The sequence below is a fragment of the Pituophis catenifer genome, unplaced genomic scaffold (assembly GCF_029215685.1).
Source record: "Pituophis catenifer annectens isolate HBS135680 unplaced genomic scaffold, rPitCat1.0.hap2 SCAF_3, whole genome shotgun sequence".
Lineage (NCBI taxonomy): Eukaryota > Metazoa > Chordata > Lepidosauria > Squamata > Colubridae > Pituophis > Pituophis catenifer.
Window position 1 is genome coordinate 213,917,913 of NW_027256883.1, and position 26,737 is coordinate 213,944,649.

The 26,737-nt window shown below is 45.6% G+C and overlaps 2 protein-coding genes across 3 annotated transcripts in view; both read right to left on the reverse strand.

Annotated features, from left to right (window-relative positions):
- LOC139314591 (interferon regulatory factor 4-like) overlaps positions 1-7,208 on the reverse strand; it is a 23,325-nt gene extending 16,117 nt beyond the window's left edge. Inside the window, exons 1-2 of the mRNA XM_070940277.1 lie at positions 7,035-7,208; positions 5,694-5,889 (exon numbers count right to left, since the gene is read on the reverse strand). Coding sequence (XP_070796378.1) covers positions 5,694-5,889; positions 7,035-7,208 — 370 coding nt within the window. The remainder of the gene's footprint in view (positions 1-5,693; positions 5,890-7,034) is intronic.
- A 7,706-nt stretch (positions 7,209-14,914) lies between these two features.
- Positions 14,915-26,390, reverse strand: DUSP15 (dual specificity phosphatase 15). 2 transcript variants are annotated; one of them, XM_070940279.1, is made up of 7 exons: positions 25,848-26,390; positions 24,340-24,373; positions 21,650-21,732; positions 20,635-20,684; positions 19,607-19,681; positions 17,995-18,156; positions 14,915-15,534 (listed from the first exon to the last, which is right to left on the reverse strand). In XM_070940279.1, exons 1-7 carry the CDS (start codon positions 25,866-25,868, stop codon positions 15,360-15,362), a joined length of 600 nt encoding a protein of 199 aa, XP_070796380.1. In that variant the 5' UTR covers positions 25,869-26,390; the 3' UTR covers positions 14,915-15,359. The 2 variants fall into 2 exon arrangements, with proteins under 2 accessions (XP_070796380.1, XP_070796379.1); XM_070940278.1 differs by having other exon boundaries at positions 14,916-15,534; positions 17,982-18,156; positions 25,848-26,386.
- Positions 26,391-26,737: the final 347 nt, after the last annotated feature.

Below are 26,737 nucleotides of genomic sequence, written 5' to 3' on the forward strand. Positions count from 1 at the left end.
CAGGTCCTAAGCCATGGAGCGCTTTAAAGGTGGCAACCAACACCTTGAATTGCACCCGGAGGACCACCGGGAGCCAGTGCAGCTCGCGCAGGAGAGGTGTTACATGAGAGCGCCATGACGCTCCCATAATCACCCGCGCAGCTGCATTCTGGACCAGTTGGACCATTCTGGAGCCTCTGGGTGCTCTTCAAGGGGAGCCCCATGTAGAGAGCATTGCAGTAGTCCAAGCGACATGATAGTAGTATCCCGATATCTCAGGGGTTGCCACAAAAAGAGGGAGTCAAGCTATTCTCCAAAGCACCTGAGGGCAGGACAAGAAGCATCAGATGGAAACCCGTATTTTTCGGCATATAAGAGGCAATTTCTCACCCCATCCCCCAAAAGTGGGGTGGAAATGTCTGTGAGTTTTATAAAGCGAATGTTGCCGAAGCCCCACCCACCCACCGGCCCCCACCCTTCAGTGTCTGCCTCCCAGCAATTTGTCTCCTTGCAGCAAACAGCCTGGTCAGCTTCAGCACAGCCTCATTTAGCACAAGCAGCTGATTGGCGGTTAGATCGGCCTCCTGGAAGTCTGCCAGGAGCTATTCCTGTTCCAGGCTGCAGGGATCGCTGCTGTCCATTGCCGCTGCCTACGCGCACCCCATTTTTGACCTCCATGCATCCCATTTTCGGCTCGTTCCAGGCAGTGAGGATTGCCCGGCACTGCCTATTGCCGCCAAATGGCGGTAGAGGGTGATTGGCGGTGATGCTGCCACCTGGAATGGGCCAAAAACAGGACAGGCGGAGACCGAAAACGGGACGCGCAGAGGTTGAAAATGGGGTTTGCCGAGGCCAAAAATGGGGCGCGCATGGGCGGCAATGGGTGGGGGCAATCCCCAGAGCCTTCAAACAGCTGATCGGCAGTATTCCGGGAGGCCAATCCAACCGCCAATCAGCTGCTTGTGCTAAATCAGGCTGTGCTGAAGCTGACCAGGCTGTTTGCTGTTTGCTGCAAGGAGGCAAATTGCTGGGAGGCAGATTTTTTTTTTTTCTTGTTTTCCTGCCCAAAAGCTAGGTGCATCATATGGTCCGAAGCATCTTAATAGTCCGAAAAATACGGTAATCAAGGAGAGAAGCAACCTGGAACTAAGGAGGAATTTCCTGACAGTGATAACAATCAGTGGAACAACTTTCCTCCAGAAGTTGTAAATGTTCCAACACTATAAGTTTTAAAGAAGGGATCGGACAACCATTTGTGTGAAATGGTAGAGGGCAGTGATGGCTAACCTTTTTGCCGTTGTGTGCCCAAAATGGGGGGAGCGTGGGGGGGGGGCCGCGCCCTCGTGTGCCGACACCCATAATTCAATGCCCCCCCAGTGCCCCTCATGCATGCATGCGTGACCCCCCCCCCAAATACGCGCGCGATCCCACTGCACTCCCTTGCTTTTGGCACGCGACGGCAAAAAGGTTACTGGTGGGCCCTGTAGGCCCGTTTTTTCGCCCTCCTCAGGCTCCAGAGACTTTCTAGGAGCCTGGGGAGGGCGAAAATGGCCTTCCCCATCCCCCCCCCGGAGGCTGGAAACAGCCTGTTTCCCGACTTCTGGTGGGCCCGGAAGGCCCGAAAATCAGCTGGCCGGTGCACACGTGTGTGCTGGAGCTGAGCTACGGCAATGCTCACGTGCTTACAGATATGGCTCCGTGTGCCACCTGTGCCACGCGTGCCATAGGTTCGCCATCATGGGTATAGGGTTTCCTGCCTGAGTAAGGGGCTGGATTAGAAGACCTCCAAGGCCCCTTCCAGTCCTGTCCTTTCCTATTTCCATTCCATTATTATCTGGTTAACCGGGGTCTTTGATGTTCTGTCGAAGGCAGCTAAAGGGTTGTGTGCCCCGAGGGGTAGGGGTGGGCTGAGCTTTCTGTAGCAGGCCAGGGAAAAGGCAGAAGTTGACACAAGTGTAGTCAGATGCCAATTCATATGTAAACCTGGAGGGTCCCAGAGGCCCCCTCCTCTCCCCGGTACCTCAAGTACCTCCCGGAATATGGCTGATCCCGGATCTCCGCACTTTCCGTAAGGCCCTGAAGACGTTTTTATTTCAGCAAGCCGGCTTGGCCTGAATAGGTTTTATGGGTTAGTTTTTTAATTGTATAGTTTGGGGTTTTAAATTGGGAGGCCGATTAATTTAATTTATTTTTAGTTATCTTAACTTTTATATTGTATGTTATTTTAATTTTCGGCTGTTCACCGCCCGGGATATAAATTCAATCAATCAATCAATCAATCAATCAATCAATCAATCAATAAAGTAGTCTTCACAAAAGAGCCCCCATTGGCACCATCAAGGGGATGAAATGCAAATTCACCTTTGATTTTGAATTTATGGAAAGGGAGGTGTGAAAAGGTGGCCCTGCAACCTTGCTTGGGGTGCAGAAGGGAGCACACTGGCGAGGGGCAGTGGTGAGTGCCCTGAAACCTCTCCGCCTGCTTTTAAATTCAGAACTGACCAGAACCACAGATTTGGAAGGGACCTTGGAGGTCTTCTAGTCCAACCTCCTGCTCAGGCAGGAAACTCTACACCAGGGATGGCTAACCTTTTTGCCGTCGTGTGCCAAAAGCGAGGGGAGGGGGGGAGGTTGTGCACGTGCGTGCCCATACCCATAATTCAATGCCCCCCTGCACCCTCCCCGCATGTGCGTGCAACACCCCCCCCCCCCGGCATGCTCCCCACGCTCTAAAGGTTTTCTTGGAGCCTGGGGAAGGAGAAAACAGCCTTCCACACCACCTCCGGAGGCCAAAAATGGTCTGTTTCCCCATGCCCGGAAAGCCCGTTTTTCACTCTCCCCAGGCTCCAGAGGCTTTCTTGGAGCCTGGGGAGGCCGAAAATGGCCTTCCCCACTCCTCCAGAGGCTGGAAACAGCCCGGAGGCCGGAAACAGCCCGTTTCCCGACTTCCGGTGGGCCCGGAAAGCCCAAAAATCAGATGGCCAGCACGCGTATCCGAGCTGGAGCTGAGCTAGGGCAATGCTCGTGTGCCCACAGATATGGCACGCATGCCATAGGTTCGCCATTACAGCCCTACACCATTCCAGATAAATGGGATGTCCAGTCTCTTCTTAAAAACCTTCAGTATTGAAGCACCCACAACTTCTGGAGGGTCAATTGTCCTCCCTTCTCCTTATTTCTAGGTTGAATCTCTCCTTGGTCAGTTTCCATCCATTCTTCCTTGTCTGGCCTTCGGGTGCCTTGGAGAATAGCTTGGCCCCCTTCCTCTTCTCTGGGGCAGCCCCTCAAATATTGGAAGATGCTCTCCTGTCTCCCCTGGTCCTTCTCTTCACTAGACTAGCCATGTCTTCTTATGGTTCATTCAGATGTCTGTCTTTCTTTCTTTCTGTCTTTCTTTCTGTCTTTCTTTCTTTCCTTTCTTTCTTTCTTTTTCTTTCTTTTTCTGTGTCTTTCTTTCTTTCCCCCCCTTCCACCTTCCTTCCTTCCTTCCTTCCTTCCTTCCCTCCCTCCCTCCCTCCCTCCCTCCTTCCTTCCTTCCTTCCTTTTGATTTGGAAAATAGCTTGACCCCCTTCCTCCTCTCTGGGGCAGCCCCTCAAATATTGGAAGATGCTCTCCTGTCTCCCCTGGTCCTTCTCTTCACTAGACTAGCCAGGCCCAGTTCCTGCAACCGTTCATCCTATGTTTTAGCCTCCAGTCCACTCATCATCCTGGTTGCTCTTCATCCTTGCCTTTTGGAATTCTAAATCATATATACTGTTTTTATGTTTAACTGTTTTATATGCACATTACCCTCTATAAGAGAGCTGAACGGTTTTAAAATTTGGTAGGTCAGTATGTAGACAGATAGACAGACGGATAATACAGGTGACAGAGGGATAAAATAGGTAGGCTATTAGATAGACAAATTAGATAAAAATATAGAGAGGGAGAGAGACAGCCAGACAGGCAGCCAGACAGATAAAACATAGGCTCACAGGGCTGGAAGGGACCTTGGAGGTCTTCTAGTCCAGCCCCCAGCTCAAGCTGTGCACCGCCCTGAGTCCTGTGGGAGAAGGGCGGTATGAAAATAAAAATAAATAAAAATAAATAAATAAATAAAGCAAGAGCTCTTATATCAAATGAAACAAATGGCTGCCCAGTTTTGTTTCGTTTTTTAAAACCTCCAGTGATGGGGCACCTAGAGAGATTACATACATGATTGATTGATAGACAGACAGACAGACAGACAATGGATGGATGGATGTACAGGGAGCAATTCACAACTAATTAATTCAATTTTATTCCCATCAGATGTCACCATTAGAACTGCAGGAAAAACAATGGTTACCAACCTGCCTTCCATGGAGGACCTGTATCCTGCACGAGTCAAAAAGAGGGCTGGGAAAATATCTACAGACCCCTCGCATCCTGGACATAAATTGTTTCAACTCCTACCCTCAAAACAATGCTATAGAGCACTGCACACCAGAACAACTAGACACAAGGACAGTTTTTTCCCCAACACCATCACTCTGCTAAACAAATAAATCCCTCAACACTAGGGTGGATAAAAATCAATGATTTTTTTAAAAAAAAATCAAAAAAATCGGATTTTTTTTATTTAAATCGGATTTTTTTTATTTTTATCGAATTTATTTTAATAAAAACCTTTTGGGGTAAAAATCATTCGTAAGATAGTTTTCTATTTAAGATACATAAATAATTTAGTTTATTCAGCCTGAAATGGAGCTTAGTTATGTAGCAGGAGGCTGTATATTCTGCAACATTGGGACTATCGGTGAGTCAATGGTGGGTCAAAGGAGTAGCAGAGATGACAGTTGCTCTTTAAAAATTATGATTTAAATCGAGTTGATTTAAATCAAGCCTTTCTACTAGTGATTTAAATCATGATTTAAATCCACCCTGCTCAACACTGTCAATCTATTCACTAAATCTGCACTACTATTAATCTTCTCATCGTTCCCACCACCCATCTCCTCCCACTTATGACTGTATGACTGTAACCTTGTTTGCTGGTATCCTTAAGATGTATACTGACTGTTTCCTAATATGATTTGATTGCTTATTTGTTCCCTACTATCATTAAGTGTTGTACCTTAGGATTCTTGATGAATGTATCTTTTCTTTTTATGTACACTGAGAGCGTATGCACCAAAGACAAATTCCTTGTGTGTCCAATCACACTTGGCCAATAAAGAATTCTGTTCTGTTCTGTTCTGTTCTGTTCTGTTCCATTCCATTCCATTTTTATTTATACCCTATGACTATCATTAAGTGTTGTACCTTATGATTCTTGACGAACGTATCTTTTCTTTTATGTACACTGAGACTGTATGCACCAAAGACAAATTCCTTGTGTGTCCAATCACACTTGGCCAATAAAGAATTCTATTCTATTCTATCGAAGTACCTTTTGGTCCCAGCCCTCAATCTCCTGGAGGGCACCCCCCCATCACCCCAAAAGCAAGCAAAACTCCCCTTTTATTTTCAGATTCAGCCTTTATTTTGGGGTGGGGGAGGCAACTGCAAATAGGAGATAGACTAGCATGCAGGATTGACCCGGCTGATTTCAGGGGGACCCCCAAGAGGGAGACCCTTGGAGCCCTCCCCCCCAAGAGGTCCTGAGCCTATGCTCCTGTCTCCAGCTGGGGGTGGAGGGAAACCGAACTCTCTTCCCAAGCCCCCTCCCCTGGGCTTTTTTTTTTTGTCCTACCTGTGTCTTCTTGGGCCGCCTCGGGAGAGACCACCTGGTAGACTTTGTAAGGCTCTGAGGCTTCCAAGAGACTTTTCTCGGGCACCTCTTTAAAATCGGGGCTTTTGTTGAGGGCGCAGCGGAGACGTGTCTTCCAGACGGAGGGGTCGGCTTGATCCAGCCCTTCCCGGTACTTGCCCTTGTAGACTGCCCAGGCCTGCGGGGGGGGGGGGAGAGAAGAGGGGGAGGGAGGAAAGAGGGGGGAGGGGGCTGTCAGAAAGCCCAGGCAGAGACACCCCCCCCCGCCAAGATACCCTGATGCCTGGTGGCTCAGCAGACTAAAGCACTGTTATTAACAGATTAACATCTGCTGCCTGCAATTACTGCAGGTTAGAATCTCGCCAAGGCTCAAGGTTGACTCAGCCTTCCATCCTTTCTAAGGTAGGTTAAATGAGGACCCAGTTTGTGGGGGCAATAAGCTGACTTTGTATAAATATACAAAAGGATGAAGGCTATTGCTTAAAAAGGAAGAGCCCTGGTAGTACAGTGGTCTAAGGCACCCTGTTATTAAGCTGGTTATCAAGACCAGCTGTCTGCAATTACTGTAAGTTCAAATCTCACCAGGCTCAAGGTTGACTCAACCTTCCATCCTTTCTAAGGTAGGTGAAATGAGGACCCAGTTTGTGGGGGCAATAAGCTGACTTTGTATAAATATACAAAAGGATGAAGGCTATTGCTTAATGCATTGTAAGCCGCCCTGAGTCTCCGGAGAAGGGCGGCATATAAATCAAATTAAAAAAAAAAAAAAGGTTGACTCAGCCTTCCATCCTTTCTAAGGTAGGTAAATTGAGGACCCAGATTGTGGGGGCAATAAGCTGACTTTGTATAAATCTACAAAAGTATGAAGGCTATTGCTTAAAAAGGAAGAGCCCTGGTAGTACAGTGGTCTAAGGCACCCTGTTATTAAGCTGGTTATCAAGACCAGCTGCCTGCAATTTCTGCTGGTTCGAATCTCCCCAGGCTCAAGGTCGACTCAGCCTTCCATCCTTTCTAAGGCAGGTAAAATGAGGACCCGGATTGTGGGGGCAATAAGCTGACTTTGTATAAATATACAAAAGGATGAAGGCTATTGCTTAACGCATTGTAAGCCGCCCTGAGTCTCCGGAGAAGGGCGGCATATAAATCAAAGCAAATAAATAAAATAAAATAAAAAATACCCCACCCCACTCCACCCACTGCAACTGCTCTCTATTCCCCAGCCAGCCGGGGAAGGGCGCCTCTTGGATACCCAGGGCGGGCGGGAGGGGGGGTGTTGACGCAGGCGGGGGTCCTCGACCCACCCCCACTCCGACCCCGTCGTACCTTGAAGAGCGCCGCGTCCTCCCGCTCGCGGTAGTCCTGCTTAGCGGCGTGTTTCCAAGGGATGCGGAAGAGCGTCTTCCGCCCGTCCACCCAGCGCAGTCCCGGATAGCGACCGCTCTCCACCTGGGCCAGCAGCCACTCCTTCAGCCGCATGGGCTGCGGCGCCTCGGCCATGTGGCCTCCCTCTTCCTCGGGGGACCCCCGGATCGAGGGCTTGAGAGCCGGCCGAGTCGAAAGGCCCCCGCCGCTGCGGAGAAGTCGGGCGAGCAGCAGCACCGTCCGCGGGGAAAGCGAAAGGCGAGCGGCACTTTCACTTTCGTTTTCGCTTTCACTCTCACTCTCACTCTCACTCGCTTCCCTTTTGCGTGCGGGGCGGCCGGAGGGCCTCGTCGAACCCGAGGGCTTCCAGGAGCCCACAACCCCAGGAGGGGCTCGGCGGGAGGGACCCGAGGAGGAGCGGTCCAAGCTCTTGTCCAAGCCTCCTCCGGGGGTGGGTCGTTCCGCGGGTGAATCCCTTCTTCTGACGGTCCGGGGATTTCTCCTTAGGGCTCGGTGGGGGTCGCTCTTTCCTTGGTCTGTTTCCAGCCGCTGATTCTCGCTTTTCATGGGGTTCGGGAAATAAGTCACACACACACCCACACACCCACCCACCCACCTCTTCTTTGGGGCAGCCCCTCAAATATTGGAAGACTGCTATCGTGTCTCTCTTAGTCCTTCTTTTCTCTAGACTAGATCTTTCTCTCTCTCTCTCTCTCTCTCCTTCCTTCTTTCTCTTTCTTTCCTCTCTCTCTCCTCTCTTTTTTCTCTCTCTCTTTCCTCTCTCTTTTTCTCGCTATCCCCCTCCCTCCCTCTCTCTCCCTCCTTTCCTCTTTCTCCCTCCCTCCTCCTCTCTCTCCCTCCTTCCCTCTTTCTTTCTTTCTTTCCTCTCCCTCTCTTTCCCTTTCCTCTCTCCCTCTTCTCTCTCACTTTCTCTCTCTTGTTTCTCTCTCTCCTCTCTCTCTTTCTCTCTCTCTCCCCTCCCTCTCTCTCTCTCTCCCTCCTTTCCTCTTTCTTTCTCTCTTCCCTCTTTCTCTCTCTCTTTCCTCTCTCCCTCTTCTCTCTCACTTTCTCTCTTCTTTCTCTCTTTCCTCTCTCTCTTCTCTCTTTCTCTCTCCCTCTCCCTTCCCCCCTCTCTCTCCCTCCTTCCCTCTTTCTTTCTCTCTTCTCTCTTTCTCTCTCTCTCCCTTTCCTCTCTCCCTCTTCTCTCTCACTTTCTCTCTGTCTTCTTTCTCTCTTTCCTCTCTCTTCTTTCTCTCTCTCCCTCTCCCCTCCCCCTTTCTCTCCCTCCTTCCCTCTTTCTTTCTCTCTTTCCTCTTTCTCTCTCTCTCCCTTTCCTCTCTCCCTCTTCTCTCTCACTTTCTCTCTCTTGTTTCTCTCTTTCCTCTCTCTTCTCTCTTTCTCTCTCTCCCTCTCCCCTCCCCCCTCTCTCTCCCTCCTTCCCTCTTTCTTTCTCTCTTTCCTTTCTCTCTCTCTCCTCTCTTTTTCTCTCTCTCTTTCCTCTCTTTTTCTCGCTATCCCCTCCCTCTCTCTTTCTCTTTCCTCTCTCTTTCTCTCTCTCCCTTTCCCCCCTCTCTCTTTCTCTCACTTCTTCCCTCTTTCTCCCTCCCTCCCTCTTTCTCTCACTCCCTCCTTCCCTCTTTCTTTCTTTCCTCTTTCTTTCTCTTTCCCTTTCCTCTCTCCCTCTTCTCTCTCACTTTCTCTCTTGTTTTTCTCTCTTCCCTCCTTCTCTCTTTTTTTCTCTTTCCTCTTTCTCTCTCTCTCCCTCTCCCCTCCCTCTCTCTTTCTCTCTCTCCCACTTTCCCTCATTTTCCCTCCCTCCCTTTCTCCCTCTCTCTAGCTCATCTACCTACCTACCTACCTTCTATCTATCCAGTGGTGGGATTCAAGTAATTTAACAACCGGTTCTCTGTCCTTATGATTTCTTCCAGCAACCAGTTTGCCAAACTGTTCAGAAAGTTAACAACCGGTTCTCCCGAAGTGGTGCAAACTGACTGAATCCCACCACTCTATCTATCTATCTATCTATCTATCTATCTATCTATCTATCTTATATCCATCTTTCTTTCTTTCTTTCTTTCTCCCTCCCCTCCTATCTATCTCTAATCTATCATCCATCCATCCACCCATCCATCTATCATCTATCTAGATGAATAGATAAAATAGATAATTATCTTTCTATATATCTGTTTGCCTATCATCTCTCTATTATCTATGTATCCATCCATCATCCCTCTCTCTCTCTCCCTCCCTCCCTCTCTCTCTCTCTCTTTTAGAAATCCTGACTTGTCTGCTGGGGGGGGGCTGCTGGGGGATACTGCATCTGCGTCACCCCCAAAGAGCCTTCATAGTACAGTGGTCTAAGCACCCTGTTATTAAGACCAGCTGCCTGCAATTACTGCTGGTTCGAATCTCTCCAAGGCTCAAGGTTGACTCAGCCTTCCATCCTTTCTAAGGTAGGTGAAATGAGGACCCAGTTTGTGGGGGCAATAAGCTGACATTGTATAAATATACAAAAGGATGAAGGCTATTGCTTAACGCATTGTAAGCCGCCCTGAGTCTCCGGAAAAGGGCGGCATATAAATCAAATAAAATATATATATATATATATATAGAGAGAGAGAGAGAGAGAGAGAGAGAGAGAGAGAGCCAGCCTCTTGTATTTTGTGGCCCCCTCTGGTTAAAGCTACTGGGGCTTATTTAAGGCATTGAGAGGAAGCAGGCCACCCTAATGGTGCTTCCATGCTACCAAGTCCTTCACACTGTGGGAAGGCCACCTTCGAATTGTGGAGGGCAGACCTTCCAGTTTTCTTTAACTCAGTTGGAGGGAGGCCATCAAGGAAACTCCCGCCCGCCCCTTGTAAAACCTTAGACTGCGTTTGCGCAGGACGCTTGACTTCGGTTAACCTCTTTGGTGTGTTTACACAATGCATTGAATGGTAAATTAATCCAGTGGGTTAGAGTTCTTTTGCTACACAAAGCTACTCAAGGCTGATTGTAGCCAAGCGCATTTTGGAGAAAGGAGTAAAGAGAAAGTGGAAGTGAGTTTTTTACAAAGTGCTATGTAAGGTTAAAAAAAAATAAATCTTTTTCTGGGTTTCTTTTGCTTTTTGAAATATTAAAAAAAATTCTTTTCATAAATCGTATCTTTTTTGTTTGTTTGTTTGTTTGATTGATTTCTATAGCTACCTAAGATAAAATAAAATAAAAAAATGAAATAAAAAAATAAAAAAATACAATACAATAATAAAATGAAATAGATAAAATAAATTATAAAATACAACAAAATACAATAAAATAAAATATAAATTAAAATATAAAATACTATGCAATAATAAACTAAAATAATAAACTAAAATAAAAATATAACATAAACTAAGAAACTAAAATAAACAATAAATAATAAATAATAAAATGATATAAGATATAAAATAATATAAAATATAAAATAATATAAAATATATAAAATATAAAATGAAATGAAGTAATCTTGCAGGAACCAGGAAGTTCATGCCTTCTGTTGTTCTTTGAAATTTCATTCTCACCCCCCCCAACCTCATCCTGCCCCCCTTTTGCAAAGCTGTCAAGATGGGGTTGGGTTCCTGCCCGCAGAGGGAGGGGGAGGAAGGGGGAGGCAGAATGTCAGTTAAAGCCGGTGAGATGGTTATTTTAATCATTGTTTAGCTTGTATCTTGGCTGCCGGTTGAGTGTTGATGTAGCTGCTTGTCTTGTTGTGAGCAGCTGATGGAGCGAGGCCAGCGTCACCAAGGTGTAAATTGAATAAACGAATAACAACTTGTACGGCTATTTACTCCTCTTATCATTTTAATAACAAGGTAATCCACTCTCTTATCATCTGTTCTGGGTTAATAGAGAGGCTGCAATAGCCCAGGAATCATGGTTAAGGGTTGTTTCTTTTGATATTACGATGTTCTGCCTTACCTTGCTTTTATGAATTTCCAAGTTTTAAAAATGTCTTCTACTATCAGAGCCACGCTGACTCCTCGCTGGTGTACAAATATAAGTAGTCCTCATTTTGCAACTGTTCATTTAGTGACCATTCAAACTTACAACCGCGCTGGAAAAAGTGACTTCTGATCGTTCTCAAACTTACGACCATCGCAGGTCTCCATGGTCAAAATTGAGGAGCTTGGCAACCGACTCATATTTATGATGGTTGCAATGTCCTTGGGGGTGGGGGGGAAATCACGTGATCCTCCTTTTGCGACCTTCAGACAAGTGAAGTCCACGGGGAAGCCAGATTCACTTAACAACCATGTCCCTAATTTAACAATTGCAGTGATTCCCTTAACGACGGTGGCAAGAACGGTCATCAAACGGGGCAAAATTCACTCAACTGTCTCATTCCGCAGCATCAATTGTGGTTGTAGGTCGAGGACTACCTGTGACATAAAATAAATCCCTGCAGCCATAAACTACCCAATCTATCTGAAGATACTTTCTCAGGGGGTCGGCGTGTCCTGCAAACTCAACTGTCAGATCTTTAGCTGGACATGATTAACGGCGTAGTGTGAAAGCAGCTGTTGAGGTCTATCATGTCATGGACAGCCAACCGTTGGTGGACTCTCCTGGACACCAACAAACCAGGTTCAGCTGGAGTTGTGCAACGAAACGGTCACAAGATCATCGGTGCACAACATGATTGCGTTAACAATCAAGCCTGCCTTGTCATGGATCTCTCTGGACTCCAGACGTTTATTTGGACCAGAGACAGATTGTCTCCTGGACACCTGGGCTGCAATTGGACAGTATTAATAAAGGCATAAATATTTTCTTTATGTATGAATTTTATCTGCCACCCATTTCACTATCCAGAGCGACTCTGGGTGGCTTACAATCAGAGGTGGGATTCAGCCGGTTCTGGCAATCTTCCGGGGTGCAATCCCATGTGTTTTTTGACACAGCATCAAGGGTGAAATGCTCCCGGTTCAGACCGGATCGCCCAATCTGGTAGCAATGGCGGCTGGTGGTTCGGAGAACCGGTAGCAAAAATCCCTGCGCCCCCCCTCCCCATGCCCAGCTGAGCTGCACGATCATCAGAGGCTTTTTTTTTTTTACTTTTAAAAGCATTTTTAAAAGCAGTATATGCAAACGTATGAAGGCTATTGCTTAACGCATTTTAAGCCACCCTGAGTCTCCGGAAAAGGGCGGCATATAAATTGAACCAATAAATAAATAAATAAATAAATAAATAAACTTTTTCTACAACCTCTTCGGCCAGAAAAAATGCTTTTAAAAGCCTCTGACGATCCCAGCTGAGTTGCCTGATCGTCAGAGGCTTCTAAAAGCATTTTTTTTCTGCAACTTCTTGGGGTTGTAGAAAAAAAATGCTTTTGAAAGTTTTTTTTTTTTTTAAAGTTGGCCACGCCCACCCAGTCACATTAACCCCCCCCACCAAGCCACGCCCACAGAACCGGTGGTAATAAATTTTACATTTCACCACTGCATGTGTGGACGGTGCACGAGAGCGAATTACCGTGTTGTTTGACGCTGCACGCATACACGGGTGGCACAAGCTAGCGAATTGCCGTGTTTTGTGATGCCGCACGCATGTGCAGATGATGTGTGTGCGAGCAAAGCACACACACTCACATTTCCGGTGCTGGGTGAACTGGTTGCTACAGTATGTGAAGCCCACTTCTGCTTACAATGAGATAAAAGCAGGGGTGAAATGCTCTGGAGGTTGGTCTAGATTCTCCAAGGTTCCTTCTAACTCTGTTCTTAAGGACTAGGATAACAATCTTCCAGTATTTGAGGGGCTGCCCCAAAGAAGAGGGAGTCAAGCTATTCTCCAAAGCACCCGAAGGCAGGACAAGAAGCAACGGATGGAAACTAATCAAGGAGAAAAGCAACCTGGAACTAAGGAGGAATTTTGTGACAGTGGGAACGATTAACCAGTGGAACCACTCGCCACCAGAAGTTGTGGGGGTTTCGATTATAGAGGTTTTCGATAATAGGCTGGACAACCATTTGTTGGGGGGTTGGACTAGATGACCTATAAGGTCCCTTCCAACTGTGTTAATCTGTTAAAGATGGTACAATATAAGCTCTCCTGCCTTGAGCAGGGGGTTGGACTTGAAGACCTCTGAGGTCCCCTTCCGTCCTTATGATTTTGTTTATGTTCTGAACAAGAGTGACTGATGAATCCTTATCATCTGGTCACATTTGACAAGAGGGAACAGTGACCAATCCTAGTCACTAAGCCTTTATCACCATGCTTTTGTTGGCACGAGGCTCGTGGCAGGCGCAGGGATTGGCAGTCAAGAAAGCGAAAATTATTCCTGGGTTCAAAGCCAATTTTCTGAACTTGAGAACGAATAAAACAGCTTTTTTATTTGGCCGGGGGAAATTGGCAGGCAGAAAGACTTGAGGGCACCCGCCACCCTAAATTTGGTCTTGGAAGTAATCCGATTTTCTGAATGGGCACAATACACGAATCTCATGCGCCAAGACGTAAAACGCCAATGGAACCACTGGATGAAAGGATAATCCTGATTCTAAAGGTTGTCTGAATAGAGCTGTAGAATAGGGGTCTTCAAACTTGGCAGCTCGAAGACTTCAACTCCCAGAATTCCCCATGGCCAGCTAGGGAATTCTGGGAGTTGAAGTCCACAAGTCAACGTTGCTAAATTTGGAGACCCCCCCCTGCGGTGAAATCAACCCCCCCCTCCGGTGAAATTCCAATTTGTTTACTACTGGTTCTGTGAGCGTGGCTTGGTGGGCATGGTGTGGCTTGTTGGGTGTGGCAGGGGAAGGATACTGCAAAATCCCCATTCCCACCCCACTCCAGGGGAAGGATACTACAAAATCTCCATTCCCACCCCACGGATACTGCAAAATCTACAATTCCCACCCCACTCCTGGGGGAAGGATATTGCAAAATCTCCATTCCTACCCCACTCCAGGGGAAGGATACTGCAAAATCTCCATTCCCACCCCACGGATACTGCAAAATCTCCATTCCCACTCCACTCCAGGGGAAGGATACAGCAAAATCTCCATTCCCACCCCACTCCAGGGGAAGGATACTGCAAAATCTCCATTCCCACCCCACTCCAGGGGAAGGATACTGCAAAATCTCCATTCCCACCCCACTCCTGGGGGAAGGATATTGCAAAATCCCCATTCCCACCCCACTCTGGAGCCAGCCAGAGGTGGCATTTGCCGGTTCTCCGAACTACTCAAATTTCCGCTACCAGTTCTACAGAACCTGTCAGAACTTGCTGGATTTCACCCCTGGTGTCCTGTCTAGCAATGTTTTCGATGTAAAAAAAAAAATCATCTGAGTTTAATTTGTGTTTGCTTCTCCTTTTTTTTTTTTTATTAAAAACAGTTGGGTCTTTGATTTCCTGCCCAAGTGACTCTGCCAGTCTAAGTGATCTCCAGATCCCCTAGATCCAGTTTGGGATAGGTAAGATGCCACAGTAAATTTTCTACCAGTTTACTACAATACCAGTTTGTTAGCAGAGGGTTTTGAAACTTTAATCTTCTCTTTATTAAATTACGATTGCTCTACCTGTTATCTAGTTTGTCATAAATATAATATATAGATGGCAGGTTAATAATTTGCAAATAGATTTACTAGTTTAAAAATGTTTTGGGGGGGAGAGCTGTTTCTCAAGGGATGGGAACCAATATTCAGCTAGGCAGGATAATATGTATATATGTTTTAATTCAATTCAATATTTAATATTTAATAATATTTAATAAAAATGTTTATTTTTATTTGTTCTGGTCTCTGGTCTCTGACTGTAATAAACTGAATTGAATTGAATGTACAGTATATACAGTATGTTTTGTTTTTGTTTTTCTCTTTAATGCACTTTTTAAATGTTTTATTGCGTTTTTTTTCCCTTTGGTTTTTTTTAATTTTTTTTTTTGGAGTTTCGTATTTTAACGTTTTTTCGAATAAAATAAAAATAGTACATCCTGGAAACTCAGTTCACCATTTTTGGGGTGCTTTGAGTTGAAAATCCTTCCGATGGGAATTTGGGAGTGTATAACGGCCTCTTGGTTGCGATAGGTGATCGGAGCAGTAGAAAATATGCCAGCTTTGCCTGGCACTGCCAACGTTTTCCAGTTCCTCATCTCCAGCTTTGCCCGGTCCTATTTCTGTTTCCTCTTACGGATGATAACGGACGAGATCCCTCTTGTCTGGTTCTGCTTTTCCTTCCCCATCGCGGAAATCTCTTTGCATTTTCCCAAAAAACTTTGGAAAGTTTCATTTAAGACAGCTGGGCAAACAGGAAAAAGTGTCCTTCACCCGTATCAGAAAAGAATCCATGTGTTTGACCCCGCGGCCGGTGCTCTTGGGCCCCGGGGCCGGCCAAGGCCGCTCGGGGCTGCGGGGCTCCAGCTTTCGGCCAGATGGCAGAAGACTCCGGAGAGCTTCACGGTCGTTGAAAAGGGTTCCTCGGGGTGGAGGCTGAAGCTTCCGGCGGATCTGGCAAGGACACACAAGGCAACGGATGAGAGTTGGGGGAAATCCAGGGTGGAACTGGGACTTTCCGATTTTCGTTTTAAAGGGTGCAAATTCCAAATCTGGCTTTAAACCGCCCTTCCAAGCAAGTTTCCACCTCTACGAATGAGGAGAATGGGACAGACTCTTTCAGATTAGAGTTTAGAGGTTGGAAGTGGACTTCAATACCCAGAATTCCCCAGCCAGAGTTAGAGGTTAGAGATTGGAGGTGGACTTCAATTCCCAGAATTCCCCAGGCAGAGGTTAGAGGTTAGAGATTACAGGTGGACTTCAATTCCCAGAATTCCCCAGCCAGAGGTTAGAGTTAGAGATTAGAGGAGGACTTCAATTCCCAGAATTCCCCAGCCAGAGGTTAGAGATTAGAGGTGGACTTCAATTCCCAGAATTCCCCAGTTAGAGGTTAGAGGTGGACTTTAACTCCCAGAATGCCCCAGCTGGCATGTCTGACTGGAGTATTCTGGGAAATGAATGAATGAATCAATTCCCAGAATTCCCCAGCCAGAGGTTAGAGGTTAGAGATTACAGGTGGACTTCAATTCCCAGAATTCCCCAGCCAGAGGTTAGAGATTAGAGGTGGACTTCAATTCCCAGAATTCCCCAGCCAGAAGTTAGAGGTTGGAGGTGGACTTCAATTCCCAGAATTCCCCAGCCAGAGGTTAGAGGTTAGAGATTGGAGGTGGACTTCAATTCCCAGAATTCCCCAGCCAGAGGTTAGAGGTTAGAGGTGGACTTTAACTCCCAGAATGCCCTAGCTGGCATGTCTGACTGGAGCATTCTGGGAATTGAAGTCCACATATCTTACCTATTTGGAAAACAGTGCTAGAGACCAATCTTAATCATCATCATCATCATCATCCAGGGTAAGGAAGGGAGGTATCTACCTGTCTGCTGATGAGTTCCTTAGCAGCATTGCTTCTTAAGAGGGAAACTCCTTCGCCAACCTGGTGCCCTCTACATAGGTGGGCTAAGTTCCCCCAGCAGGGCACGGGGGCAATTCCCAGGGACAGGAAGGGGGTCCCAGGACTTCTCTATGTTTGACCCCAAAGCAGTGCGGGTGGTTTTACTCAGGGCTGCCTGCTTTATGGATAGAACCTCGATTTATGACCACCATGGAGCCCAAAATGTCCGTTGCTAAGCGAGACAGTGGTTAAACGAGTTTTGCTCCGTTTTACGATCTTCCTAGCCACTGTTGTTAAGTGAGTCACGGCAGTTGTCGAGTTAGTAACTGGGTTGTTAAGTGAATCCGGCTTCCCTGCTGACTCTGCTCGCCGCAAAAGGAGATCACAGGACCCCGCCCCCCCGCCTCCCCGGGAAGCTGCCCCCGTCATAAATATGAGTCAGTTGCCAAGTGTCTGAATTTGGACCACAAGGATGCCGCAGAGGTCATAAGTGTGAAAAACAGACTCATAAATCATTTTTTTCGGTGCCTTTGTAACTTTGAACAGTCACTAAACGAATGGTTGTAAGTCGAGGACCACCTGTATTGGTAGACTAGACAGGAAACACAGCCAGGTAAACTAATTGTAAATCTAAAATTTCAGCGTCCCTGTGGTCACGTGATCAAAATTGAGACACTTAGCAACCGACTCATATTTATGACGGTTGCAGTGTCCCGGGGTCCTGTGGGATCCTCTTTTGCACCCTTGCTGACAATTAAGGTCATTGGGGAAGCCAGATTCACTTAACAACCGCGTTAGTCACTGATTAACTGCAGTGATTCACTTAACGACGCTGAGAAGAAAAGTCGTAACACGGAGCAAAACTCACTTAACATACGTCTCACTTAGCAATAGGAATTTTGGGCTCATCTGCGGTTATTAAGTCGAGGACTACCTGTACTGGTACTCACACTTACGACCGTTGTGGCATCCTCGTGGTCACGTGATCAAAATCCAGATGCTCGGCAAACTGACTCATATTTATGACGGTCGCAGTGTCCCCGGAGTCAAGCTATTTGCAACCTCCTGACCAGCAAAGTCGATGGAGGAGCCAGATCCACTTAACAATAGTACGATTCACTTAACAACCTCCGCAAAAAACGGTAAAAGTGAGTGATTCACTAACAACCTCCGCAAAAAATGGTAAAAGTGAGTGATTCACTTAACAACCTCTGCAAAAAACGGTAAAAGTGAGTGATTCACTTAACAACCTCCGCAAAAAATGGTAAAAGTGAGTGATTCACTTAACAACCTCTGCAAAAAACGGTAAAAGTGAGTGATTCACTTAACAACCTCCGCAAAAAACGGTAAAAGTGAGTGATTCACTTAACAACCTCCGCAAAAAAGGGTAAAAGTGAGTGATTCACTTTACAACTGCATGGCTTAGCGACGGACGATCCAGGGACAGTTGTCATAAGTTGAGGACTGGCTCCACCATTACAAGGCCAGAGATGCCTTAGTCTTATTCCTCACCTTCTGCACTGACCGGCTATGTCCGAACTCCTCCAGCTGCCGACGGAAACCCAGGTTGGGGTTGGCCACTGGACGGACGGCCTTGACCGCTTCGAGGGCCTCAAGCCAGCCCAGCTGCGTCACCGCCATGAGGTAGGCCAGGACGATGGTGGTGCTGCGGGAGATCCCAGCTAGGCTGGAAGGCGAGTTGAAGGACAGGATTAGAACCTGGAGCCCTCTTGCCGTCGGCCACCCTCTCTCTCTACCAGCTTCCCCGCAGAGGCTGAGTGACAGGGCACCCCAAAAGTCTCCGAGTTGCTGGGTGTTCCCACTTTGTATTGGTTGATGTTGGCCTGGCGTAATGTGTGAACACAGTCATGTTGGCTTGTAAATCACGGCTTATGGGTTAGTAGAATGTATGAATCCAGCCATGTGGATTATGGTTTAATATTATACAATTAGCCAGAGGAACAGCTTGCCTTCAGAAATCGGGGGTGCTCCATCACGGGGGGGGGGGGGGGGGTTGAGCAGGGGGCTGGACTAGATGACCTCCAAGATCCCTTCCAGCTCTATCCTATCCTATTAAGTGAGAAGGTGGCTATTTTGGTTCGTAAATCATGGTTTATAGTTTGGTATCCAGTGTGAACCCAGTCTTCTGGATGATGGTATGTATATGGCCATCTTGGTTCATGCATCATGGTTTGTAGCTTAGTATAAAGTCTGAACCCGCCCATCTAGGTTATGGTTTAGTGATTACATGCATCTTGGTATGTAAATCTAGGCTTAGTACAAAGAATAAAGCCAACAATCTATGTATGTAAATCACGGCTTATTGGTTAGTAGGAAATGTGCACCCAGCCATCTGGATTACAACAATATCAAGTGCGAGCATGGCTATTTGGCTTCATAAATCATAGTTTATGGCTTATGATAAGCATAGTTTAGTATTCCGTGTGAATTCAGCCGTCTGGATTATGGTTAGTGTCACATATGAATACGGCCACTTTGATGCATATATCATGGTTTATAATTTAACATGAAGTCTGAATCTATTTATTCTGGATTATCCCTTAGTGATTACGCCCATTTTCGCATATAAATCATGGCTTAATAGACAGAATAAAGCCAACCATTGAGATTTGTAAATCATGGCTTATCGGTTAGTAAAATATGTTAACCCAGACATCAGAATTACGGCTAGTGTCAAGTGAATATACGGCCCTTTTGTTCGTACATCATGGTTTATATTTTAGCATAAGGTCTAAACCAACCTATCTTTATTATGGTTTAGAGATTACACCCATTTTGGTAGCAAATCATGGCTTAGTTCAAAGAATAAAAATTATCTAGCTTTGTAAATCACAGCTTATGGTTTAGCCTGAAGGGCAAACTTATTTGGGTTTGTTCCGTCAACCACAATAATTTAGCGTAGTGTTTCTCCACTTTGAGATGGGTGGACTTCAACTCCCAGAATTCCCCAGCCAGCAAGGCTGGCTGGGGAATTCTGGGAGTTGAAGTCCACCCATCTCAAAGTGGAGAAACACTGTTGTAGCCTATTTCATGAACCCATTTTGAGGGTCCCAGACATATTCTGCCCCCAGACCCACAAACCTCCCCCCTCTTCCCCCCCCAATTTTTCTACCTACCAATGAACGAGGCAGGTTCCTCCTTGCAGCCGACAGGAATGAATGAAATTGATGCATTTCTTAAAATGCTGCTTGCTGGATGGAGAGAGAATTGGGAGGAAGCAAAACCCCAATATTTTAAAAGGTTTATGATGCTTCGAAAGAAAACTCTGGCTATAGGTAGTCCTCGACTTACAACTATCCATTTAGTGACCGTTCGAGGTTGCAACAGCACTGAAAAAAGTGACTTATGACCCCTTTTTCACACTTACGACCGTTGCAACATCCCCGTGGTCACGTGATCCAAATTTGGACGCTTGGCAACTGGCATGGACTTACGACGGTTGCAGTGTCCAGGGGGTCATGTGATCATCTGGACCCCTTTAAAGATGTGAGGACTACAATTCCCAGAATCCCCCAGTCAGCCAAGCTGGGCTGGGGAATTCTGGGAGTTGAAGTCCACACATCTCAGAGTATCCAGAACTGGAAATTGAAGTCCACAAATCTTGAAGTTGGGAGTTCAAGTCCTCCATGTTTTAAAGCCAACGTGCTGGCTAGGGAATTCTGGGAGTTGTAGTCCACGCCTCTTAAAATGGCTGAGGTTGAGAAACACTGCATTAGAGCAACGTCCGTCACAAGAAGGTTGAACAACGCGAAGAACCAGAGTCTCCGATCTGTTCTACTGCCATTTTACCTGGATGATGACGGAATCAATCTGGATTATGTTCTAGGAGTGGTATAGGGGCCTAGAGGTGGAGCTCTCACCTCACAAATCAGGAGTTCGATCCTAGGTAGAGGCAGATATTTCTCTCTCTGGGCACACTGAGAATATATCTGCTGAACAAAACTCCGCACTGGAGACAGGGACGGCATCCGGCCATTAAAACTCTCTGCTAGCTCTATTCAGTTGCCCAGACTCCACCCCGCAAGGGATTATGGGGTCGTTTAAAAGAAGATGGATGAATCTAGATTATGTTTTAATGGACCCCACTATCTTTCCTCGTTAAAAAGAATAAAACATGGCTGGATAATAATAAATAAATACGTACATGTTGGCCTCAGGTGTGTCTGGCAGGACAATCCGAAGGTAAGTGATTCCCTAGAAAAGACCATGAATATCGTTGAGGAACATCTCCAGAACCTGAAGTCAACTTCCAAAGTCCTACAGATCTTCTCACTTTGACAGTCTTTAGGTATCTCTGACTTCAATATTACCTTGTCACCTCTAGCTAGCATTAGTGCAGGGGCTGGGGATGATGGGAAGCATGATCCCATCAGAGAAAGCCATCATGAGGACTGAAGATAATTCCAACCCCTTTCTATGTTCTCCACAGATTGCAACAGGGAGACAAATAGGTAGTCCTCCACTTAAAACCATTCATTTAGTGACAGACACTGAAAAAAGTAACTTAGGACCGTTTTTCACACTTACGACCGTTGCAGCACCCTATGGTCACGTGATCAAATTTCGGATGCTTGGCGACTGGCTCCTATTTACGACGGTTGCAGGATCTCCTTTGATGACCTTTCAACCAGCAAAGTCAACGGGGAAGCCAGATTCACTTAACAACCGTGGCAAGAAAGGTCGTAAAACGGGGCAAAACTCACTTGTCTCGTTTAGCAACGGAACTTTTTTGAGGTTCAGTTGTGGTTGTAAGTTGGAGTGGTGCGGTGGCCTAGAGATGGAGCTCTCGCCTCACAATCAGGAGGTTGTGAGTTCGATCCTAGGTAAGGCAAATATTTCTCTCTTTGGGCACACTGAGAATATATCTGCTGAACAAAACTCTGCATTGGCGACAGGAAAGGCATCCGGCCAGTAAAACACTCAGCTCCATTCAATTGCCCAGACTCCACACTAATGCAAGGGATTATGGGATCATTAAAAGGATGATGATGATGATGATGAGCTGTGGTTATAAATTGAGCATTTAATGCAATAGAGCTTCCAGTGGGGCTCAGTTCCAAGGACCAACATCCATTCTGCTGCCTCCAGCTTGATGCAGTATCTCGGGTTGTCACGCTAGACGCCCCTCCCCCCACCAGTTGAACCCCCCTCCCCCTTACCGGAATGAAGGGCTGTGGCGACTCGTGAATGGAGACGATGTGGGTGATTTCGTTCCTGCTCAGCTGATCGAGGTCTTTGGCATCTAAAAGAGAAGGAGGAGGAACAGAGAGCGATTGTTACAGACGTCCTTCCCTATTCTACGCAGATGTTCTCGGCGCGCATCCTGCAGAAACGCTGACACACACCAGCACATGGAATGTCCCATGTGCACGGAGGCCTCTGGCATCTCAACCCACCGTGACGTCCTGAAGCAGGCATAAGAATAGGAATAGGAATAGAAACAGAATAGAATAGAATAGAATTTGAAATAAATAGAATAGAATAGAATAGAATAGAATAGAATAGAATAGAATAGAATAGAATAGAACAGAATAGAATTTGAAATAATTAGAACAGAGTAGAGTAGAGTAGAATAGAATAGAACAGAATAGAAATTGAAATAATTAAAATAGAATAGAATAGAAATTGAAATAATTAGAATATAATAGAATTTGAAATAATTAGAAGAGTAGAGTAGAGTAGAATAGAATTTGAAATAATTAGAATAGAGTAGAGTAGAGTAGAGTAGAGTAGAGTAGAACAGAACAGAACAGAACAGAACAGAACAGAACAGAACAGAACAGAATAGAATTTGAAATAATCAGAACAGAACAGAATAGAATAAAAAAGAACAGAACAGAATAGACTAGGAATAGAATAGAATAGAAATTGAAATAATTAGAGTAGAGTAGAGTAGAGTAGAGTAGAGTAGAGTAGAGTAGAGTAGAGTAGAGTAGAGTAGGACAGGACAGGACAGGACAGGACAGGACAGAACAGAACAGAACAGAGCTGTAAGGGAGCCTGAAGGTCTTCTAGTCCAGCCCTCTGCTCAAGCAGGAGAACCTATACCAGAGGTCTTCAAATTTGGCAGCTTTAAGACGTGTGGACTTCAACTCCCAGAATTCTCCAGCCAGCACTGAGAGAGAGAGAGAGAGAGAGAGAGAGAGAGAGAGAGAGGGAGGGAGGGAGGGAGGGAGGGAGAGACTGACCCAAAGACACCTAGCTGGCTTCAGTGGCTAAAGTGGGACTAGAACTCACTGGCTCCTAGTGATTGGGCCAAAGTCTGATGATGATGATGATGATGATGATGATGATGATGATGATGATGATAATAATAATAATAATAATAATAATAATAATAATAATAATAATAATAATAATACTCGGAACAGCTTACATCCTTTGACGATACCTTAACAGTTCCTAGGTCCTTGGTTAGGACTCGAGCTGCTGAGCTATTAACCAGCCTCAGAGGCTGTGAATCTCACTAAAGATTAAATAATAATAATAATAATAATAATAATAATAATAATAATAATAATAAAATAAGGGGCATGCATAAGCACACCAGCGTGCCTATCATCCCCGTCCTAATGTTCTCTTTTATTCGTATCCTTTTCATGTATTTATAATTATGTTTACATTTGTATCTGTCATAAAATACATGCTTGATGAAATAAAGTAAATAATAGATAGATAGATAGATAGATAGATAGATAGATAGATAGATAGATAGATAGATATAGATATAGATATAGATATAGATATAGATATAGATATAGATATAGATATAGATATAAAAATAATGTCACCCAGGCTTGCTTGCTCCTTTCTTTCTTTCTTTCTTTCTTTCTTTCTTTCTTTCTTTCTTTCTTTCTTTCTTTCTTTCTTTCTTTCTTTCTTTCTTTCTTTTCTTTCTTTTCCTTTCCTTTTTTCTCCTCCCTCTTTTCCTTCCTTCCTTTTTCTTTCCTCTCCTCCCTCCTTTTTCTTTCTTCTTTCCTTTCTTCTTTCTCTCCCTTTCTTTCTTCTTTTTTCTTTCTCCTTTCTTTCTTTCTCATTCCTTCTCTTTCTTCTTCTAGGCCAAGCCATCTCCTTGTAGCGGGAATCCCCCAGGTGACGCAGACGTATCTACCCGCTGGAGGATGTCTTAAAAGCTTGGCCAAGCTGGGAAAATGCCAACCACGTTGAACCAACTACAGTAGTAGCCAAAATTGTGGAAACCTTTTTGGAAAAGTGTATTTTCTAAAACTAGCTAATCGTAATAACACCACTTGTTTTTGGAGTAGTACCATAAAATTATATATCAATGGAAAGATAATTTAATCCAGAATGTAATGCAATAACTTTTAGGAAGGATTTGCTATTAGAATAGCAGTTGACAGTATAAAGAAGAAAAGTTAAACAGGTAGAAAAAAACAAAATATACAAAAATTATCACCGTAGAAAAACCGAGATATGCAAAAATTATCCCCATGTCAGTTAATACTTAGCTGGGTAACCTTTAGCATGAATGACGGCCTTACAACATCTTCCCATGGAGTGAACCAAGTCTTTGAGTTCTGCAGCTGTTCTAATGTGAAACCAAGATTGAATGGTGGCTTCTATTAACTGGGTTTTATTGCTGGGTCGCTTCTGACTCACAAGTTTCTTTAGTCAGCTCCATAGATTTTGAATTGGGTTAAGGTCTGGGCTATTACCAGGGAATTCCAGCAGTGGAATAGGATTATCTTGAAACTCCAAATAAAAAAAAGTGGTGTTATTAGCCATCAAACCTCAAAAATACACTTTTCCCAAAAAAAAGGTTTCCACAATTTTGGCCACTACTGTAGCTCGATTCACCACCTCTGTGGCAGGTTCACTCTTCACTTACCTACAATGTTCCCAAGAAAAAGACCAGGAAGAATCTGTAAAAGTTTAAAAAAAAGATATTAGTGTACATATTTTTTATGATTCACACCACACTCTAGACTGGCCTACAAAGGCATCGAACAGGTCACAATTCCTCGCTTCACCCAAAGCCAACCCTCCGGCATCACATTAAATCTGAATATAATTCATTTCTTCAGGCCACGTGTGCCATCTGAAGCCAATATTTGCGCTGGCTAAAACCCCAGTTTAGGGTTTAATATGTCAACCAAGAACAGGAGAAAATAAATAAATAAATTTCAGAATGACAGATCCAAAGGCCGCCCCCCCCAGCTGATTTTTCAGGCCCAATTCAAGCAGTCCTCGACTTATGACCACAACCGAGTCCAAAATTTGTTGCTAAGCGAAACGTCTGTTTAGTGAATTTTTGCCTCATTTTACGACCTTTCTTGCTACAGCTGTTAAGTGAATCCCTGCAGCTACTAAGTTAGTAACGTGGTTTTTTTTTTTTTTTTTTTTAATTTGATTTGATTTATATGCTGCCCTTCTCCGGAGACTCAGGGCGGTTTACAATGCGCTAAGCAACAGCCTTCATCCTTTTGTATATTTATACAAAGTCAGCTTATTGCCCCCACAAACTGGGTCCTCATTTCACCTACCTTAGAAAGGATGGAAGGCTGAGTCAACCTTGAACCTGGGGAGATTCGAACTAGCAGTAATTGCAGGCAGCTGGTCTTAATAACAGGGTGCTTTAGTCCACTGTACTACCAAGGCTCTTTACTACCAAGGTTGTTAAGTGACTTTGCTTGTCGGAAGGTTGCAAAAGAGAATCACGTCATATGAGTCAGTTGTTAAGTGCCTGAATTTTGATGACGTGTCCACGGGGATGCCCCAACTGTCATTAAGTGAGAAAAACGATCGTAAGTCGCTTTTTCAATGCTGTTGTAACTTTGGTCACTAAATGAACGGTCGTAAGTCGAGAACTACCTGTAATTTATTTCTTCAGGTCTAACATGTCACATGAGTCGGTTAAAACCCCAGTTTAGGGTTTAACGTCTCACCCAAAGCCCGAAACAACCAGGAACAATAAAATAATAAATTTCAGAGTGACAGATTCAAAGTCATCCTGCTGATTTTTGATGCCTCGAGGCAGAATTAGAACTCGCAGCTGCTGATTCCTGGTCCAGAATGTTCCCCGCTACACCCACCTCCCCCCCCCCACCCCGAGTGACTCACGAGAGAACACAACACACAACACCCCTATGAAGGTGAACCAAACCTTTACATCGCCGTCCTCAAAGAAAAGTTGACAATACGGCAACTTCTCTCGAAAGCCAAAAGGAAAAAAAAACCTCAATTTTAGAATACAAACTGTAGTTGTTGGATGTAAATTGGGGAAGGGGCGCTTTTAACGTGCTTTGTCCTCCCCTTTTCTCTCTTGCTTTGAATGCAGGATGTCCAAACTTCACAAAGATGTTATTAAAAAAAAAAATTAAACATCTGATTTCCTACCTTATTCATGCCGTTGCCCATAACTTTTTAAAGGGACCTTAGCAGCTCCCAAGGCAGACCGAATGTCCTGGACCCCCACCGCTCTTTATCCAAATGTCCAGCGATAGTCACTTCCCTGGGGCTGGCGGCCCCTCGTTCTCCGTCCTTGGCCCGTCCCCAAAACAGCAATCTTCCCGAGATGTGTGAGTGTGTGACAGCTGCGTATTTCGTGGAACGGAAAAAAATCTGCAGTGGGTTGCACTGTCTTTCTTTTTTTTTTATTTTCTCCTCCTCTTCCTCCTCTGCTGGCTGGCTCATCAAAGGAGCTGCTCCTATCAAAATGCCTTTTCCAGGGTTGGAAAAAATCCCACCTCCTTGCAAATGGGGTGGGGGGGGAGAGAGAGAATCACCCTGGCTTGGTTGCGTGGCTGTTGCGAACGCACAACGCACAAAAGACTTGTGGTGTGCAAGAGAATGCGTTCTTTTGTTTCGCGGAGGCAGCTGCGGCTTCCTGGCATTTTGCTTTGGCACCGGATGGCCGGGTGGGGGTGGGGAACAGGACCCCGGAATAGCCTGTATTAGCAAAGCAAGCCCACCCCTACACCCCCAGCCCACTTCTGGGAGGTCACCAGATATGTTGGTGCTTCTGGGCAGCCACGGGTGCCACGGGTGCCACGAAAAGGGTTGGCCCAGAGTGAGCAGTGCCAAGGGGAAGGCAAGGGGCATTTTGTCCTTCTGGGGCTGAACATGGAGAGTCATTCCAAGAAGCGTGGGGGTGGGGAGGGAAGGGGGGGAGAACAGGGGAATGCAATGTTCCCAAGCCAGTGGAATGTGCCAAGCTGGCACTGCTTGCAGGAAGTAATTGAACCCTTTGGGGAGGGGGGTCAACCTGCCCAAAATAGAATCTTCCA